At 45.1% G+C, this 19,803-nt stretch overlaps 1 protein-coding gene across 6 annotated transcripts in view; it reads right to left on the reverse strand.

Annotated features, from left to right (window-relative positions):
- Positions 1–19,803, reverse strand: part of SPIDR (scaffold protein involved in DNA repair) — a 318,808-nt gene that overhangs the window by 184,131 nt on the left and 114,874 nt on the right. For all 6 annotated transcript variants that reach the window (XM_038388517.2, XM_043507890.1, XM_043507888.1 and 3 more), the window contains one exon: positions 1,400–1,619. In XM_038388517.2, coding sequence (XP_038244445.1) covers positions 1,400–1,619 — 220 coding nt within the window. The remainder of the gene's footprint in view (positions 1–1,399; positions 1,620–19,803) is intronic.

Genomic DNA, 19,803 nt, shown 5'->3' on the forward strand with positions numbered 1-19,803 from the left:
CTGGAGGGTCCGAGTCAGTGTTAAGCTGGGACCTGGGGTCCAAGGCCTATTGATTTCTTGTGTGCACTCAGTCCCAGCTTGACTTGAGTCCCAGAAGACCTCTGGATATATTCCAGAGTTCCTGGCAGAAGAGGAGCAGCGCTGCAGGCAGCAGCAAAGTGGCTGGAAGCACCATTACTGCCTGGCCAAATCCGCTCCCAGTTTCTGCTCCTCTTGCGGCGGAAGCTCCGGCTCCTCCTCGCTGCTGCTGCACGGAGCTTGCCTGGAGCATGGAGCAAAGTTGACAGGCACGAAGCGGCTTTGGCCACCGGGATGTTGTAGGTCATCCCTCCCCCAATCATGCTGAACTGGGAGCCCTGCCACTCCCCTACCCTGCAGAGCAGCCTGCTTGCTCCCGGCTCCTCCCCCATCCCTGCTCTCCCTGGGGCTGTGTGTGCAAAGGCACCTGGGCAGCGTGCACTGTGAAGGTAGTGACTGGGAGCAAGCCCCAAAACTTCCTAACAGCCTTCCTGGGACCTCTTATCCCTACCCCCTGAAGTGCGGCAGGGGAAGGGATGCCCGGTGGGAAGAGGTGATGCAGATACTTTTACCTACTGCTGTTTGGGATAATACCTGAGATGACTATGAGAAAGATATTAGCAGAAAATTTTTTTTCTATTTTTCAGTCTGTATACACCTTGGGTGGTGAGGAGAAGAGCAACAGCTCTACCCTAAAAAGTCTCCAAACTGCTGACCCAGTGCTACAACGCCTACCCGCTACAACCAATCCTTCATTCTAAAAATATAGTCACCTTATGCTGCCCTCAGTGCAGAAAAGTTAAACAGTTCAGCCAAAGTTATATTTTAACAAGTTCCAGAGAAAATTAACAATGCGTGCTACAGTTGAGTTTGTGGAGTGGAAGAGAGTTAGCAGTGAAAATGATAACCAGCCATTTACTGTAGTCTTAATGATAAGTAGTGAGTGATTTATTTTACTTTTTTCAGACACATTATCCTTCCATGGAGTATCTGCTGAGTACTGCACAGTTAGAATAGACTTTTCCACCAACAGGGATATGCCCAAACTAAAGACAACACAGGAATATTCCTGACTCACTTTACCCCACCAGAAAATGTATTTAATTGGCATTATCGTTGTAAAATGTTTTTCATGAATTCTAAACATGAAAATATTAAATGAAAAACAAAATCAAAGCCCACAGCAACACAAGCATGTATTACATTTCCTTGTTACCTAACCTAGCATTACATTAACATGTCTGTCAAAAATTCTCACAAGCCACCAAAGACACAAGGCCTGACTCTCTGGAGCCTTTTCTGTAATAATGTGATGAATAGTCAGATAAAAATACCTTATCTTTTAACACTACGGCTGGTGCAACCAATGTATTGTACTTACCAGGGAGGATAGATGTGGACAATATCCTGTGGGCCTCCCTTGAGTTGAGCTGCTGTTTCCTTTGTAAAGAGAACTTTGACTCTGGGCTCAGTATCAACGACAACCTCTTCAGAGGAACTGTCAGCAGACAGCTGTCCCAACTGCTGGCAGAGAGCAACTTGCATAGCGCATTCCTCATGTACCTCTAAGATCTTCACAATTAATACACCGGATTTGCCTCCTGAAAAGTAAGCAAAGTGACAAAAACAAAATAAAAAGTTAGGAAGACGTGTCCTACAGACCAGAGTAGTGGCACACAGATTCACATCACTGTCAGACTCCTCTCATTTCTTTTGATAAAGCAGTCAAAACTGTTTGGATGTGTTAAACAAACAAAGTGAAATAATACAACACCAGGCTACGAACCTGCTTTCTTAAAAACCACATCGTCACAAAACATATTCTATATAGATGTCATGAACTGAACAAAGCATTAAAGTCTCTCTGTGTATTCCAAATACTGAGGACAGTACGATACACCATTTAAAAAAAACAACACTATTTTTGAAGCAGCTTGTATACACCTTGGGTGGTGGGGAGAAGAGCCACCCAAGGTGTATATAGAAAAGACAGTGTCATGCCAAGAATTGGATGTAGTACTGTAGCTCGGACCTCACCAGTGTCAAGTAGAGCAGGATATTTACCATCCATGTATTACATACAACACTCCTGTTCATATTAGTCTTTTTTTGCAGCTGCATTACATTGATGACTCATTTTCAGTTTGTGATCCACTATAACCCCCAGATCCTTTTCAGCAGTACTAACATCTAGCCAGTTATGCCCCATTTTTTATTTGTGCATTTGATTTTACCTTCCTAAGGACACCTGTTTTTATTGAATTTAATATTGTTGAATTCAGACCAATTTTTCAATTTGTCAATTTTGCAGACTAATCCTGTCATCCAAAGTGCTTGCAACCCCTCCCAGCTTGGGGTCATCTGCAGATTTTATAAGCACACTCTCTAACCCATTATCCAAATCATTAATGAAAATATTACATAGTACCAGACCCAAAACTGACCTCTGCGGGACCACAGTAGATATGCTCTCCCAACTTGACAGTATACCATTGATAACTACGCTTTGAGTACAGTCTTTCAACCAATTGTGCACCCACCTATAGTAAATACAACTAAACCACATTTCCCTTGTTTGCTTATGAGTATGTCATGGGGAACTGTGTCAAAAGCCTCACTAAAATCCAGATACATCGCTACTGCTTCCCTCTGATCCATTAGGTCAGTTAATCTATGAAAAATGGAAATTAAAGTTGTTTTGACATGATTTGTACTCGACAAATCCATGCTGACTATTTCTTATAACCTTATTATCCTCCAGGTAATTGATTGTTTAATAATTTGCTCCAGTATCTTTCCAGGTATTAAAGTTAGGCTGACTGGTCTATAGTTCCCCAGGTCCTTGTTGTTCCCCTTTTTAAAGATAGGTACTATGTTCGCCCTTCTCCAGTCTTCTGGAACCTCTCCCATCCTCCAGGAATTTTCAAAGATAATTGCTTCAGCTAGTTCCTTACGTAACCTAGGATGAATTTCTAAGTTAGATGTAACTTATCTAAATATTCTTTTAACCTGTTCTCTATTTTGGCTTGCATTCCTTCCCCCTGGTTGTCAATATTAATTGTGTTGAGTATCTGGTGATCATTAGTCTTTTTAGTGAAGACTGAAGCAAAATAGGCATTAAGCACCTCAGCTTTCTCAAGGTTATCAGTTATTAGCTCTCCTTCCCCACTAAGTAAAGGACATACATTAGGAGTAAGAGAAAAATGAAGGAAAGTGTATTTCAAGAACCTCTTCTTGCTGTTTATGGCCCTTCTAGGTGTAACTCATTTTGTGACTTAGCCTTTATGATTTTTTCCCTACATACTTGTGCTGTTCTTTTGTATTCCATCAATTTGACCTTGCAGTTGTGCCCTTAATATTGTCTCCCTTAGGAACTGCAAGCTCTCCTGAACTCCTTTTTCCCCCCTAGATTTTCTTCCCATTGGACCTTACCTACCAGTTCTCCGAGTTTGTTAAAGCCCATTATCCTAATGCTACTGCCCTTACTCCTTCCTTTCCTTCGAATCACGAAATCTATCTTTTCATGATTACGGTCACCCAAATTGCCTTTCACTTTCAGATTTGCTAACAATTACTCCCTGTTGGTCAGAATCAAGTCTAAAATGACTGTCCCCCGGTTACTTCCTCCACTTTCTGGAACAAACAATTGCCCTGATACATTCCAAGAACTGATTGGAAATGATGTGTTTTGCTCTACTACTTTCCCAACATATGTCTGGGTTAAAGTCCCCCATTACTATCGGGTCCTGTGTTGTGGATATTTCTCTTATTTGTTTCAGAAATGCCTCATCAACCTTCTCTTCCATTTTCCTGCTTTGGTGGTCTATAGCAGACTTCTCCCATGACAGCAGCCCTATTGTTAACACTTTTATCTTTATCCAGAGACTCTCAACTGGTCTGCCTCCCACCTTCTACATCTCATAACAATTAATTTTATATCTATATCTATATCTCCTCCTCCCTCTTTTTCCCGCCTCTACTTTCTGAACAAGCTATACACCTCTATACCAACATTCCAGTCATGAGACTTTAAATCATAGCTTAGCTTATGTACTAATAATACTTCCAGTGCTTCCTGTTTATTCCCCACACTCCTTGCATTTGTGTAGAGATCTAAAAATGTCCAAAAACCTTGAAATGGGACTTTTCAACCTTATCAAAACACTTTGTTTCAATTTTCATTTCAAAACAAGTTTTTACCAAAAGCAGCAGATTTCACTGAAACATTTTGCTTTCAACAAATCAGCGTTTTCTGATGGAAAACATTCTGCCAGAATTTCTCATCAGGTCTACCCAGGAGACCGGAGTTCTGCTCTCAGCTCGGCCTGTTGGATGATCTTGGGCAAGCCACTTCAGCTCATACTGCCTCATTTTCCTCTTTTGTAAAGCATTTTGAGATCATCTGATAAAAAGTGCTATTCAAGAACTGGATTTTATTCTATTATTATTACAAGTCTTTCTCCTCCTCTCAAGACGCACTGTTAGGTGAAAATCTAACCTCAAGAGTAATCTAAAACAGTTAAGTTCTGCTTATGCACAAGCTTCTAATAAACTTATGATGCCAAAGTCTGGGCAGGTTTTCAGTACCTAAAAACAAACTTTAGAATATTCACGCTCTCATGAACTATCTTGAGAATATTCACTCTTTCGTGAATTATACTTGAATGCTTGTTGTGGTTCTCAGCTAACTCTAAATCGTGTGGCATTCATAAACAGATTTTCCCACCACAAAAATTCTCTGCCTTTAAGGTAATTGGATGTTTACTTCACTAGACCTACCCCACAATTTTAATATTCATGTATTCTAAAAACGATTTGAGTCACTCAAATTAACTTCAAACACACACAAAAATTATAATCAAACTTTTTTTAAAATAAAAAAAAAAAAAGAACTAGTGAGGCCAATCTAGCATTTGAAATATCCAGTTCTAATAAACAAAGTTTTGCTATTTTGACTATGCAGCATATAATTAGGTCAGCTGATCCAGCAGCAAGTTCAGAAAATTGCTGTAGGACAAGATGATGATCTGACAAGGTGAAACACACTGTGTTCTGTTTTTTAATAATATACATGAAAATGAGCCAGATTTGAAAATACCAAAATATTCTCAAATTAATTCTTAACTTTATATGAAACCCTAGAAAAGACAAGAGAAACCCCATTTCCACTATTCTCAGGTTGTTCTCCAGTCTGAAAATTGACACCTGACAGAGTTAATATTGTACAAAGAAGAACATTTCCTCACCAAAAGAAATGTGTAACCAGCTATTTCAGGATCCCAATTAAGTCTTGCACATGGCAGAAATACAAAGTATACAGAACCACAACCTATTTGATTATTTATATTCTTACAAATAGTTATATTTAATTACTCAGAAACTGGGCTCTTACTCCTGTTGACAGATGCTCTCTCAAAAACCAGGAGAAGCAGCCTGGATTGCTGGCAAAAGACGAAATGGGAAAGTACAGAATGCTGCTTTAATGTTTAATTAATTTGGCTCTTGGATTTTTATGCCAATTAAATCATCAAATGTCTCTGCTTGCGCATCAAAGGTGTGTGTACGGGTGAGGAGGCAGACTGGACAGCTATAATTTTGGCAGCTTCAAGGTTGGTTGTTTGTTTGGTTTGTTTGCGTGAGGATGTTACTTGGAGTGTTTTCCTTTCTACTTTGGATAATTTATGGAAGTTCTTGTCAAACTGCTGAAGACCTCATTCTACTTTATTCCATTGCCAAGGCAGAATTACGTTTTTGCATTCAGTGATGCAGTACCTAGGGAAAGCAAGCCTAGAGGTATGTTGGTAGCAATTCTGCAGAACAAGGAGGTAGGTTACTTAGAACTAACCAACCATTTATGTTAGCAACAAGAAAAATACTTTAATGGTATGCAGGAATCCTGACTACCATAGGCGTTGTCTTCCTGATTTCCTGGAGGGTACTTAACCCCCGCTCCGTCCCAGGCCATGCCTCCACTCCATCCCTTCCCCCGCTCCGCCTCTTCCCGCCCCATTCTGCCTCTTCCTCCGAGGGCATCCCATAAACAACTGATGCCTCCCCATATGGTGGGGGGAGGGCACGATCTAAAGGGGAGGGCACATGCCCCCTTCCAGCCAACACCACCCATCCAGCTGAGGACCACCACGCTCTCCCAGATGCATGTTACCTGCAAGGGGGGGGGGGGAACACTGTCCTCCCACTGCACCTGGTCCCCAACATGTTCTGGCACTCTCCCTGGTGTGAGGCAGCCTGGGAGGGGAGGAAAGGGGAGCCTCTTCTAATGCTCTGCAGCCCAGCAGCTGCCTAAATTAGCCTGCCCAGGCTTGGCTGCCGGGGACTGCGGCTGAGCGAGCCGGAAATGTGCTGGGGGAAGGAGGGCTCTGACTTGCTCACCCCCAGTCCCTGTCACCCGAGCCCACATGGGGAGCGGAAGCCACCTCCCCAGCCAGGCTCTCTCAGGCAGCTGCCAGCCCACTACACTGCAGAGCAATGTCCCTGCAGCCAGAACCCTGGTCCTGCCCCTTCCACTCCCTGGCATCTGGAGAAGTTCCCATGACCTTGCCCAGCCCTGCCCCTGCTCTTCCCTCCCCGTTCTGCACTCTCCCCTGCCTCTTTCTGCTCCCGTTTCTCCCCTTACTCCCAGCGCCTCCTGCATGCCACTAATAGCTGATCCACGGCAGGCAGGAGGCGCTGGGTGGGAGGGAGCTGATTGATGGGGCCTGCCACCAGCTGGAGGCACTGGGGGGTAGATGCGAGGAGGGGCCCACCGGTGGGTGCTGAGCACCCACTATTTTTTTTCTGGAGCACTCATGGAGTCTGTGCCTATGCTGACTACTACGGACTGAATACGTTGCAGCAATAGCTATGAAACCATATCATGTAGAGGGATTATACTGAGGACAAAATATAAAATAGATACTATGCTAATTGGTCCATTATTAAATATGTATATAGATAAGACGTGACTAGAGCTAATTAAACGGGCTTACTATTTTACCTACTCAATTAAAACTTTGATTCTGCCATCTGCAGGAATCTTCTTGAAAACACAAAAATAGAGTTTTTCCAAATTGTCCGTGTCATACAGGGGATGAATATAGGACTATAATTTTTTAAAAACCGTTTGTGAAATTCTTAAAAAGAAAAGGAGTACTTGTGGCACCTTAGAGACTAAAATTTATTTGAGCATAAGCTTTCGTGAGCTACGTGTAGCTCACGAAAGCTTATGCTCAAATAAATTTGTTATTCTCTAAGGTGCCACAAGTACTCCTTTTCTTTTTGCGAATACAGACTAACACGGCTGCTACTCTGAAACCTGTGAAATTCTTGGAACTACAAGCTTTTCTCTATTTTTTGTCTGAGCTGAATGAAGAGGACTACTGAGTAAAACTATCTATCCAGTTTATATTTTACATCTGTCTCTATAATCTGTGAAACCAGGGTTGTTAAATACAGTCTGTCAGAAAAGCTGCAATTCAGCAAAAATAAGAATGATACAATATCTTCAGTGGTGGACTATTAAAGAGTCTATTTAATAAACAATATACAAAGAGCTCATTAATATTGACTCTTTAAAAATTCAACTTATTTATTCTTCAAGTATTAGGTTCTGACTCAAAGCCCATTGAGGTCAAAGTTCTTATATGAAATAAGCAGTTTCCCATAAAACTGTAAACAGATGAATTATGTAGAAACGCAAGGGACAGTTCAAGTGTATGATAATTACTTGCAAAGATTAAATAAAAAAAGCCATTTAATTGGGCTCCAAAGGAGGCTTGGAGAGTGAAAGTGAAAACTATGGGTCCTGTTTGCTCCCTACCACCACTGAGGCTAACAGAAGCTGTAGGTGCCCTAAATTACACTGCAGCTCATTCAATCCCAGGGAAGATGGGGCAGAGTAAGTTTCTCAGGACAAAACAGCATAGACAGTCTTGGGAAAGAATTTATGCATCTCTTCAGAAGAGATACACCAGTGTGAAAATTATGGTGATGAAGGAATTCAAGGGAAAAGGATAAGAGGAAGGGGAGATATATGAAGTACTAAGTCAACAAAAATTGAAATTCATATGCTCATATTTCTCTCTCTCTCACACACACACACCCTTTAAGATTTAAACAACCAAAGTAATGCATAATAAATAGAGCCATGCAAATCTATGGATATCTGTGGACCATGTTTGCAGATCGCAGATGGATGCGGATCAAAATTTTGTATCCACGCAGGGCTAATAATAAAGTCAAGCTATAATCAGTGCCAGGAGAAATCCAGGGGCACAGAATATAACACCCTAGAAAACAGGGAAAGTTGTTTTCCAAATTAAACCATAATTTAAAGCAAAATTATTAAATATTTTTGTTCCTGTTTTGTGCAAAAGTAGTCTGGACAGCATATGTTTGGTTTTATCATGTGAGCAGCAAAGATCTACACCTTTTGAGCTGACATCACCTGAGTGGGGTGACAGCTCAGTTTCTGAGAAGGACAGATACTTCAGGGAAAGCAATTACAGATAGTCACTTACGATCAAATATAATAAAAAAAAACAGAACCAAATTATATGATTTACAGATTACAAGTAGTTTTGTAATACACTTGATATAACCAAATAATTAAAATTAATAATTTAACAGTCTGAATTTCCTAGGATTTTTGCCATTTTGGCTCCCAAGAAAATGAAATGCATTCTGTTGGATTTCTATTGATTCTGCCTGTAACAGTTCATAGAATAAAATCTTCTTATGGAAATGCAAACAATCCCATAAGCATAATATTGCTGATAGCAATGTGTAGTGCTAAGAAATAAGCCCATATTCTGGGGCTGCTTTAGAAGAACTGATGGAGTTCAACTGTTTTCAACTTGAGAGGATGAAGTACTCTTTTTGTTGCATTTTTTAGTTTAAAAAAAAAGATAATTAATAATAAGCTCTCAATTTGTCCCTGTTGATTACTAATTTTAAACTGAGGCAATATTTTAGTCCACGCTGTTTAACTTCTATTTGTCTAATTTGGGCCTGATTTTGCATGGCACTGAGCACCTCTTGGGGGGTGCTGAATGCTTTCAACTTCCATTATATTCAGTGGAGCAATGGCCAATTCTATACTTCCCAGATTCAGGCCACATATTTGTATTTTCTTCTCAAGTTAAAAAAAATGTCTTGAATATTTCTTTTTTACATCAGTAGTTTTTCCAACATGGCTTCTCTTCCTTTGCTCCTCCTCCTTCCTGCAGTAGAAGTCTCCAGGCATGAGTACTTCAAACTCAGCCAGCAGCTGAATGCCAATCCAAAGCCAATGTCTCAAAACTGGGAAGCAGAGTGGTGCTTCAGGGAACATCATAGCATAACTGTCTTGATGTTAGTCAGCTCTAAAGAGATCATATTTCTTCATGCGGTGATAATTTCTGAAGCCATTCAGAAGTTCTATTTTTGAGAAAATAAAAAAAGACTATAGATGCAAGACTGTCTCTTTACCCCACTTACGGACATATGGAAGAGGCTGTCTGAATTTGGCCCTATTTGAAATGTTCTGTGCTCTTTAAGAAATTATGTATGCTGTTTTGAGTGATTGAGTGATTATTCTTTCTCTGAGGAAGGCCAAACTTCCTTGTAAAAAAACAAGCAAAAAAGAGAAAGTTACTTACCTTATAGAAAAAACGGTTACCTAGCTTTTCGTAACTGTTGTTCTTCGAGATGTGTTGCTCATGTCCACTCCATTCTAGGTGTGCGTGCACCCATGTGCCCAGCTGTCGGAGAGTTTTGCCTTAGCAGTATCAGTAGGGCTGGCTGTGACACCCTCTGGAGTGCTGCACTCATATGGCAGTATCTCAGGCGCCGCCGGCCCTATGCCCTCTCAATTCCTTCTTGCCGGCAACTCCAACAGAGGGGCAAGAGGATGGGTAATGGAATGGACATGAGCAACACATCTCAAAGAACAACAGTTATTAAAAGGTAGGTAACCATTTTTCTTCCTTGAGTGCGTAGCCCATACGATTACTTTGCTAGCTATTATATCCTACTAATTCAGCCAGCCGTAGCAAATAATAAGTTTGTCTTTTTGAATTAATCCATTTTATTCTTATATGTTATAAGTATTAATTCCTATGAATTTAGGATATGTGGAGGCAGATGATATATTTTTCCTAATTATACATAGAATAAGTTTTGCTGAAATGCAAGAAGCCTACCAGCCTATATCCTGTAAGATCCACTAAATAGCTAAAAGTATAATCAGTTAAAAGTAAAAAAAACAAGAGTACTTGTAGCACCTTAGAGACTAACAAATTTATTAGAGCATAAGCTTTGGTACATCTTTGGCTCAAATAGGAATGGTTACTGTTTTTCTGTCATAAATTTCATAGCATTTATTATTCTGTTAATCTCAATAAAGCTTTTATCAATTTGGTGTTTTCCACAGTGCAAGTGTTTTGCAAAATACCCCGAGAGTCCTCTCCCGATATAGAACTCTCTGAGTTCTCGGACCCTGTAGTCTGAATTGGACAAGAACCTATAAATCTTCTGGTCAGATGCGATCAGTGGCGAGCCATAACAACTAACCCACAAAATTCAGGTCAACAAGTGGTTGCTCATGTCAATTCCATTCTAGGTGACTCACAAGGAGTATCTATGGAGGTAGACTCGGAGTTCAGAGCTTTGCGGCTTGCAGTATTGCTCTACCAAAGCCAGCACTGTCCCGGGCCTGCTGAGTAAGCGCATAGTGGGACGTAAAGGTATGGACAGACGACTAGGTAGCGGCCCTACAGATGTCCTGGATAGGCACTTGGGCCAGAAAGGCTGCCAAACAGGCCTGTGCCTTGGTAAAGTGGGCGGTGATGATCGCCAGGGGCAGCACCTTGTCTTGATGATAGCAGAAGCGAATGCAGGCTTTCCAAGAAGAAATTATTTGAGCAGATACAGGGTGACCTTTCATCCTGTTGGTCACAGTGGCGAATAATTGCCTCGATTTACGGAATGGCTTGATTCTGTCAATGTAGAAGGCCACAGCCCACCTGACGCCCAGAGCATGTAGCTGTGCTCCTCCTCCAACTTATGCGTCTTCGGAAAGAAGATTGGTAAGTAAACGTCTTGGCTCGAATGAAATCGAGATACTACCTTGGGAAGGAAGGCCAGATGTGGTCTTAGCTGGACCTTGTCCTGAAGAAGACCGTGTAAGGCGGCTCCAAGGTGAATGTCCGAATCTCGGACACCTGGCGGGCTGATGTCACCATGACAAGGAATGCAACCTTCCAGGAGAGGAGAAGACGACAGCAGGAAGCCAGAGGCTGGAAGGAGGAACCCGTGAGCCATGACAGCAAGAGATTCAGGTCCCACGGAGGAACAGGATCCTGGATATGTGAGTAGAGGCGCTCCAGCCCCTTAAGGAATCTCGCCGTGATATCCTGAGAGAAAACCGACCTGCCCTTGAGCAGCAGGTGGAAGGCTGAGATGGCCGCTAGATGGATTCCCCATTTGTGGGGGATAGAACTGACCACCTCCGGATGAAGGGACCACTTGTGGCAAGAAGAGAATGTCCTGCTGAGGCAATCTGCCCAAGCGTTCTTGGCCCCTGGGCGGTGAGCGGTTATGAGATGGATGTCATGCTACAGACAGAAGTTCCAGAGCCGTAGAACTTCTAGGCAGAGGGCAGATGACCTGGCTTTGCCCTGACTGTTGATATAGAAGACAGTGGCCATATTGTCTGTCAGGACCTGAACCACCATGTCTTGTATGTGGGGCAGAAAGGCTTCACAGGCTAGGCGAACCACCCTGAGTTCCCAGACGTTGATGTGCAGGGATCGATTGTAACTGGACCAACAACCTTGCATACCGAGATTGCCCAGGTGGGCTCCCCATCCTAGGTCTGAAATGTCAGAAGCAAGAGTCACCAATGAGACTGGGGCTGCAAAGGGGACTTCTTCCAGCCCCGACGCGGGATCTTGCTACCAGTTAAGAAATGACAGTTCACTGTCCGGGATCCTGACCAGTCAGTCCATGCCATGCCAACTGGGGACATAGATCGACGTCAGCCATGCCTGTAGGGGTTTGAGACGGAGTCGCACATGCCAGACCACTTAAGTGAATGCCGCCACGTGACCTAACAGTTTTAGGCACGTGTAGGCGGTGGTGATCAGTTGGGCACGCGAAGACAAGATGAGGTCACCCATGGAATCGAGTCTTGGGGAGGAAGGCTCTGGCCAGAGTGGAGTCACACCTGATCTGAGGACCAGCACTTTATCAACCAATAGTGGAGCTACTGGTAGATTTGGATTCCCCCACATTGCAGGTAAGCAGTCAATGGCACTGTACACTTTGTGAACACTCTCAGGGCTGACGAGAGACCAAAGAGCATTGCCGTGAACTGGAAATGGCACTGGCCCAATGTGAAATGGAGAAAATGCCAGTGCCCCAGAAATATGGAAATATGTCTCCTTTAAATCGAGGGTGGCGTACAGTCTCCTGGATCCAGGGATGGAATGATGGAGGCTAGGGAGACCATGCAAAACTTCAACTTCTTGAGGGACTTACTGAGGAGACACAGGTCTAGAATAGGTCTGAGGCCCCCTTTCGCCTTTGGAATTAGGAAGTAGTGGGAGTAGAATCCTCTGCCTTTCATGTTCCGAGGAACCTCTTTCACTGCCCCCAGGCACAGGAGGTTTTGGCCTCCTGAACGAGAAGCTGCTTGTGAAAAGGGAGGACGGGAAGCAGACCAGGCTGGGAAGGGGGACAAGATGACGACTGGTGGCATTGCTTAAAACCCCTGTCTCTGTCCTCCTTTTTGTAGGAGCCAGACCGAGGGGCACCCCAAAACCTCAACAACAGCAGAGGAGGTGGAGGGTGGAATGGCTTTCTGGCCTGCTGAGGAGTATGCAGGCCCAAGGAGCGGAGGGTGGCCTGGGAGTTTTTAAGGCCATGGAGCCTTGCATCAGTCAGCTCCAAGAATAGTCCCATTCCCTCAAAAGGGAAGTCCTAGAGAGCAGTTTGCATCTCCTGGGACAGCCCAGAGGTCTGTAACCAGGAGTTGTGCCTCATGGTTATCGCAAAGGCAACCGCTCTGGACACAGAGTCCGTGGCATCTCAGGCCATCTGGAGGACACTGCTGGCCACAGCCTTGCCCTTTTCCATGAAGGTAGCAAACTCCTGAGCCTGATCCTGTGGGAGGCTCTCCTTGAACTTGCTGATGGAGTCCCACAGGTTAAAATTGTATCTGCCAAGTAGGTCTTGATGGCTAGACACCCTAAATTGAAGGCTGGCTGTCGAATAAATTTTTCTGCCAAATAAGTCTAGCCTTTTGGCGTCTTTGTTCTTGGGGGTACCACTTGCCTGACCCTGCTTATCCCTTTCGTTGATGGAAAATATGATTAGGGACCCCAGGGGAGGGTGCGTGTACAGAAGAAAGGAGAGCAGCAGAATATGGACCCCGGACTTCAAAAAAGCAGACTTTGACAAACTCAGGGAACTGATGGGCAGGATCCCCTGGGAGAATAACATGAGGGGGAAAGGAGTCCAGGAGAGCTGGCTGTATTTTAAAGAATCCTTATTGAGGTTACAGAGACAAACCATCCCGATGTGTAGAAAGAATAGTAAATATAGCAGGCGACCAACTTGGCTTAAGAGTGAAATCCTCACTGATCTTAAACACAAAAAAGAAGCTTACAAGAAATGGAAGATTGGACAAATGACCAGGGAAGAGTATAAAAATATTGCTCAGGCATGCAGGAGTCAAATCAGGAAGGCCAAATCGCACCTGGAGTTGCAGCTAGCAAGAGATGTTAAGAGTAACAAGAAGGGTTTCTTTAGGTATGTTAGCAACAAGAAGAAAGTCAAGGAAAGTATGGGCCCCTTACTGAATGAGGGAGGCAACATAGTGACAGAGGATGTGGAAAAAGCTAATATACTCAATGCTTTTTTTGCCTCTGTCTTCACGAACAAGGTCAGCTCCCAGACTACTGCACTGGGCAGCACAGCATGGGGAGGAGGTGACCAACCCTCTGTGGAAAAAGAAGTGGTTCAGGACTATTTAGAAAAACTGGACGAGCACAAGTCCATGGGGCCGGATGCGCTGCATCCGAGAGTGCTAAAGGAGTTGGCGGATGTGATTGCAGAGCCATTGGCCATTATCATTGAAAACTTATGGCAATCGGAGGAGGTCCAGGACAACTGGAAAAAGGCTAATGTAGTGCCCATCTTTAAAAAAGGGAAGAAGGAGGATCCTGGGATCTACAGGCCAGTCAGCATCACCTCAGTCCCTGGAAAAATCATGGAGCAGGTCCTCAAGGAATCAATTCTGAAGCACTTAGAGGAAAGTGATCAGGAAAAGTCAGCATGGAGTCACCAAGGGCAAGTCATGCCTGACTAATCTAATTGCCTTCTATGATGAGATAACTGGCTCTGTGGATGAGGGGAAAGCAGTGGACGTGTTGTTCCTTGACTTTAGCCAAAGCTTTTGACATGGTCTCCCACACTATTCTTGCCAGCAAGTTAAAGAAGTATGGGCTGGATGAATGGACTATAAGGTGGATAGAAAGCTGGCTAGATTGTCGGGCTCAACGGGTAGTGATCAATGGCTCCATGTCTAGTTGGCAGCCGGTATCAAGTGGCGTGCCCCAAGGGTTGGTCCTCAGGCCGGTTTTGTTCAATATCTTCATTAATGATCTGGAGGATGGTGTGGATTGCACCCTCAGCAAGTTTGCAGATGACACTAAACTGGGAGGAGAGGTAGATATGCTGGAGGGTAGGGATAGGATACAGAGGGACCTAGACAAATTAGAGGATTGGGCCAAAAGAAATCTGAAGAGGTTCAACAAGGACAAGTGCAGAGTCCTGCACTTAGGACGGAAGAATCCCATGCACCGCTACAGACTAGGGACTGAATGGCTAGGCAGCAGTTCTGCAGAAAAGGACCTAGGGGTTACAGTGGACGAGAAGCTGGATACGAGTCAACCATGTGCCCTTGTTGCCAAGAAGGCCAATGGCATTTTGGGATGTATAAGTAGGGGCATTGCCAGCAGATCGAGGGACGTGACCATTCCCCTCTATTCGACATTGGTGAGGCCTCATCTGGAGTACTGTGTCCAGTTTTGGGCCTCACACTACAAGAAGGATGTGGAAAAATTGGAAAACGTCCAGTGGAGGGCAACAAAAATGATTAGGGGACTGGAACACATGACTTCTGAGGAGAGGCTGAGGGAACTGGGATTGTTTAGTTTGCGGAAGAGAAGAATGAGGGGGAATTTGATAGCTGCTTTCAACTATCTGAAAGGGAGTTCCAAAGAGGATGGATCTAGACTGTTCTCAGTGGTAGCAGATGACAGAACGAGAAGTAATGGTCTCAAGTTGCAATGGGGAGGTTTAGGTTGGATATTGGGAAAAACTTTTTCTCTAGGAGGGTGGTGAAACACTGGAATGCGTTACCTAGGGAGGTGGTGCAATCTCCTTCCTTAGAAGTTTTTACGGTCAGGCTTGATAAAGCCCTGGCTGAGATGATTTAGTTGGGGATTGGTCCTGCTTTGAGCAGGGGGTTGGACTAGATGACCTCCTGAGGTCCCTTCGTGATATTCTATGATTCTATGATATTCAAACCCCTTTGCGGGGACATTGGACTTCTTTTCCGCCTTCTTGGATGTGGGCAGAATGGAAGGTGAGGTCTGCCATGCAAACTTGGCAATTTTTAGGACCCCCGGGTGGATGGGCAATGTGACCCAGGCTGGGGCAGAGGAGGGGGATGATATTGAAAAGGTCATCGGACTCTTTAGCTAGCTCCTCGACTTCCAAATTCAGGTTGGCAGCCACCCTCTTGAGCAGGGCCTGTGCTCCCTGAAGTCATCGGGGGGGGCTATTGGTTTGTGAGGGCTCTGCCACTGCCTCGTCTGGGGACAGCAAGGATGACTGCATCTTCGGAGGGTGGGGAGCATCTCCTTGCTCCATTGGTGACCACTCTGCAGCTGCCGGGGCCTCCCGCGAAGCTCCCGCTTCTGACTCAGCACAACGCTCCAACTCGGGAGCCAGCTGCGCCGGGCGTAGCTTGTCCAATGTAACCAGGGAGAAGTGGTACGACTACAGTGCCAGCATAACAGGTACACCCCACAGGTTCCACTATTGCCACTGGGCGGGCATTTGCCCTTGACCCCATGCAATGCCGCCAGCACCTTAGCGGGTTCCTGGCTAAGAGGCGATTTGCCCTTTATAGGGAAGGGGCTGAAGGGGCCCTCTGACCTGGACCACTGCCCTTCTGGTGACCAGGGCGGGGCTGTTGAAGCATGAATCTGTCAACTGACCCTCATTGGCGATCGGTACGGAGAAGGGGGTCTGCCCTAAGAACGGTGCCGGGGCCCAGGCGAGATCTCTGACCACAGCGGTAACCCTGAGGGCCTCTGTAGTGGACACAAGGCCTAACATAGGTCCTTTGCCTGAAATTCCCTTCTTGCACAGTGCCTGTGGGCCAGTCAACAGACCGTTTCTTTGGTATATCCAAGGGGGAACGGTACCAGGCAGATTCCGGTGCCAGCAGTGCACTGCATGCCAACACCGAAGTACCTGGTGTGGAGTGCAAGTGCAAGGGCTCCGATGCTGGGCACAGATAGGCCTCCATGAGGAGGGCCCTCAATCGAATGTTCCGCTCTTTCTGAGTCGAGGAATGAAAGTTTTTGCAGATCCAGCACTTGTCTTTTCTATGGGACTCCCCCAGGCACTTTAAACAGCTATTGTGAGGGTTACTGATGGGCATCAGCCAGATGCACTCAGAACACGGCTTGAAACCTGGGGAACGGGGCATGCCCTGCGCCGGGATAAAGTCCCAGCTGAGACTCTAACTATGAAACTACTATTAGCCCACTTAACAGCTAACCAATCAGTCAACTAAACAACAAAGGAGAACAAGCTGAACAGTGAAGAACCACTAATGCTCTTCCTAAGCAAGACCAGGTGCTCCAAGCAACTGTCATGGGCGGTAAGAAGGAACTGAGAAGGCGTACGACCAGCGGTGCCTGATAACTGCCGCATGAGCGCGGCACTCCAAAGGGCGACACAGCTGACCCTACGAATACCGCTAAGGCAAAATCTCCAACAACTGTGCACGTGGATGCGCACACACCTAGAATGGAATCGACATGAGCAAGCACTCGAAGAAGAAACTAGAGGTTTTTGAGATGCAGTGTCCCTATCTCTATTCCACTGTGGGGGTATATGAACCTGGAGAATTTTCAAAGCAGTGTCCACTGCTCCACACATACGCCCTGGTTCACCTCATGCCTCCAACAGGGGAGATAAAAGGTGGAGTAGACTGAGTACTGCACATGTACCCATGCGAATATACATAGGGACTAGCAACTCAAAGAAGGAGCAAAATTTACATTTAGTTTTGTTTTCAACACTGCAACAAATTCAGATCTTTGGTTAGTAAAAGAGGATACAAACAGATATTTGGCCCTTTGCCATTCCTCTACAGGCCTAAAATAATTTATAGTATTAACTCTTAAGTAGCTATTAAGTAAAAGAAATCTTGACTAGGATAGAATGAATTAACAAGTGAAGCTCAAACTCTTACAGATTTTCATAATCTTAGGGTTTGTCTACACATTGCATTAGTGCACTCCAGCTAGGGTGTAAATTCTAGTACGGATCAGCGTGTCACACACTAACTGTCCACATGTCACAGCGTGTCACACACTAACTGTCCAACTGTCCTGGTAGTGTGGACTACAAGTTCCCTAGTGCACGTTGACATAGTACCATGACTATGTCAATGTGCAGTCCCTTCAAAACTGCACTACCCCTTTCAACTGCATAAAGTTTATACTTCTTGTCCTCAACTTAAGGACTTTCACAATTCTGCCCCTCCACTAGTTTTTCTGTTCCTGTGTCATATTGAATTCCTGTCCCTGCCACAGACCTACCCACCCAAAAGAAATTTGAATTATAACTCTGGAGTAAAGTAGTTTCTCATTAATAAACCCATGCAATTAGTGGTTCTCACAACCCCAAAATGTGCACACATCCTGAAGTCCTTGTTATTTATGTCCTCTATCTCAAAGCCATAGAGCTTACATAAATAGTTATGACTATCTAGTCCTTTCATTGTATTAGAACTGCTAAACATGCAACATAGCAACGTATTAAGCCTTCTGTAATGACTGCAGAAAAAGAAAATATCATCAACCCTCAGATAAATAAAATGTATACTGTACAAAGCTTCAGCGTTTTCATTCTTAAAATCTATAGCACACAATCCCCTAATATTATATGTATCCCCTGCTAAAAAGAATAGATTCTTCCCAACATAATCCAGCACAATGTAGCTTTTGCCTTCCACATCATGCAAGCCACTTAGAAATTGCAGATGCTTCCTCTGCAATAGGCAGACCTAGTCAGTACAAAGTTCAGCCGCCAAAGACTCCCCCTTGCTCCAGTGACATTTCCAGTTTGCAAGATACAGAGCTGAATTAGGAGGAAAAAGATGTGTATAAATGACCTCACAGAATCTTGCACTCGGTGACTTCAGATTCTTGGGACTACCTGTTCCACCCACCGAGAGATAAGTAGTCCAAGAGATTATGAAACCTTCACAACCACATATTCATAGATAGGCCAAACGGCTATAAAAACACAAACCCAAGAACAAAAGAAAATATATTAGATTGTTAGGGGAGGTTCTTGCCCTCCCCCAATCACTAGAGTGCCCTCACATATCCCTAACACCTAAACATTGGTATTGTATGGGTGAAAAAACTCCTCACCCCAGCCTCCATTACATTTGGGGGCAAGGAGCCTGTCAAATCATCATTGTGGAGAAATGTTGGAGGAACTCTGTCTCTTCTCTCTCATTACACCTTTTACTAACAGGGCAAGTGGGTTATCTTAACCTTGTTCTCTCTTTCTGACTGAAATGGAGTTATCAGCCAACAGAGTTATCAGCCAACCCAATGAAGTTATGTACACAACAACCTCTTTTAAAATTGTTCACAATTGACAATCACATCCCCATAGTAGGGGACTCAGGGGTTCACGAGGTATGCACTCCCCCTCTGCCATAGGGTTGCCAACTTTCTAGCTGGACAAAACCAAACACCCTTGCCCAGCCTTCTCCAAGGCCCCGCCCACCATTCACTCCATCCCCTCTCCCTCTCTCGCTCACTCTCCCCACTCTCACTCACTCGCACTCATTTTCACCGGGTTGGCTCAGAGGGTTGGAGTGCGGGAGGAGGTGAGGGCGCTGGCTGAGGTTGTGGGCTCTAGGGTGGGGCCAAAAATGAGAAGTTCAGGATGTGTGAGGGGGCTCCAGGCTGAGGCAGTGGGTTGGGGTGCATTGGGGTAAGGGCTACTGGCTCTGGGGTGGGGCTGGGGATGAGGGTATGGAGTATGGGAGGGGGCTCTGGACTGAGACAAGGGGTTGGAGTGTGGGAGGGGGTATGGTACGGGCTCTGGGCTGGGGCCAGAAATGAGGAGTTCAAGGTGCAGGAGGGGGCTCCAGGTTGGGACAGGGGGCTGGGGATCAGGGATTTGGGGTGCAAGAGAGGGCTATGGACTGGGGGGTTCAGAGGTGAGATGGGGATCAGGACTGGGGCAGGGGGTTGGAGCATGGGGGGGGGGGTCAGGGTGCAGGCTCCAGGAGGCGCTTATCTCAGGCAGCTCCTGGAAGCAGCGGTATGTCCCCGCTCTGGCTCCTACACAGAGGCATAGCCAGGCAGCTCTATGCACTGCCCCATCCATAGGCGCCACCCCTATAGCTCCCATTGGCTGGGACCCGCAGCCAATGGGAGCTGTGGAGCTGGCGCTTCAGGAGGTGGCAGCGCTCGGAGC

This window comes from Dermochelys coriacea, chromosome 2 (genome assembly GCF_009764565.3).
Source record: "Dermochelys coriacea isolate rDerCor1 chromosome 2, rDerCor1.pri.v4, whole genome shotgun sequence".
Classification (NCBI taxonomy): Eukaryota; Metazoa; Chordata; order Testudines; family Dermochelyidae; genus Dermochelys; species Dermochelys coriacea.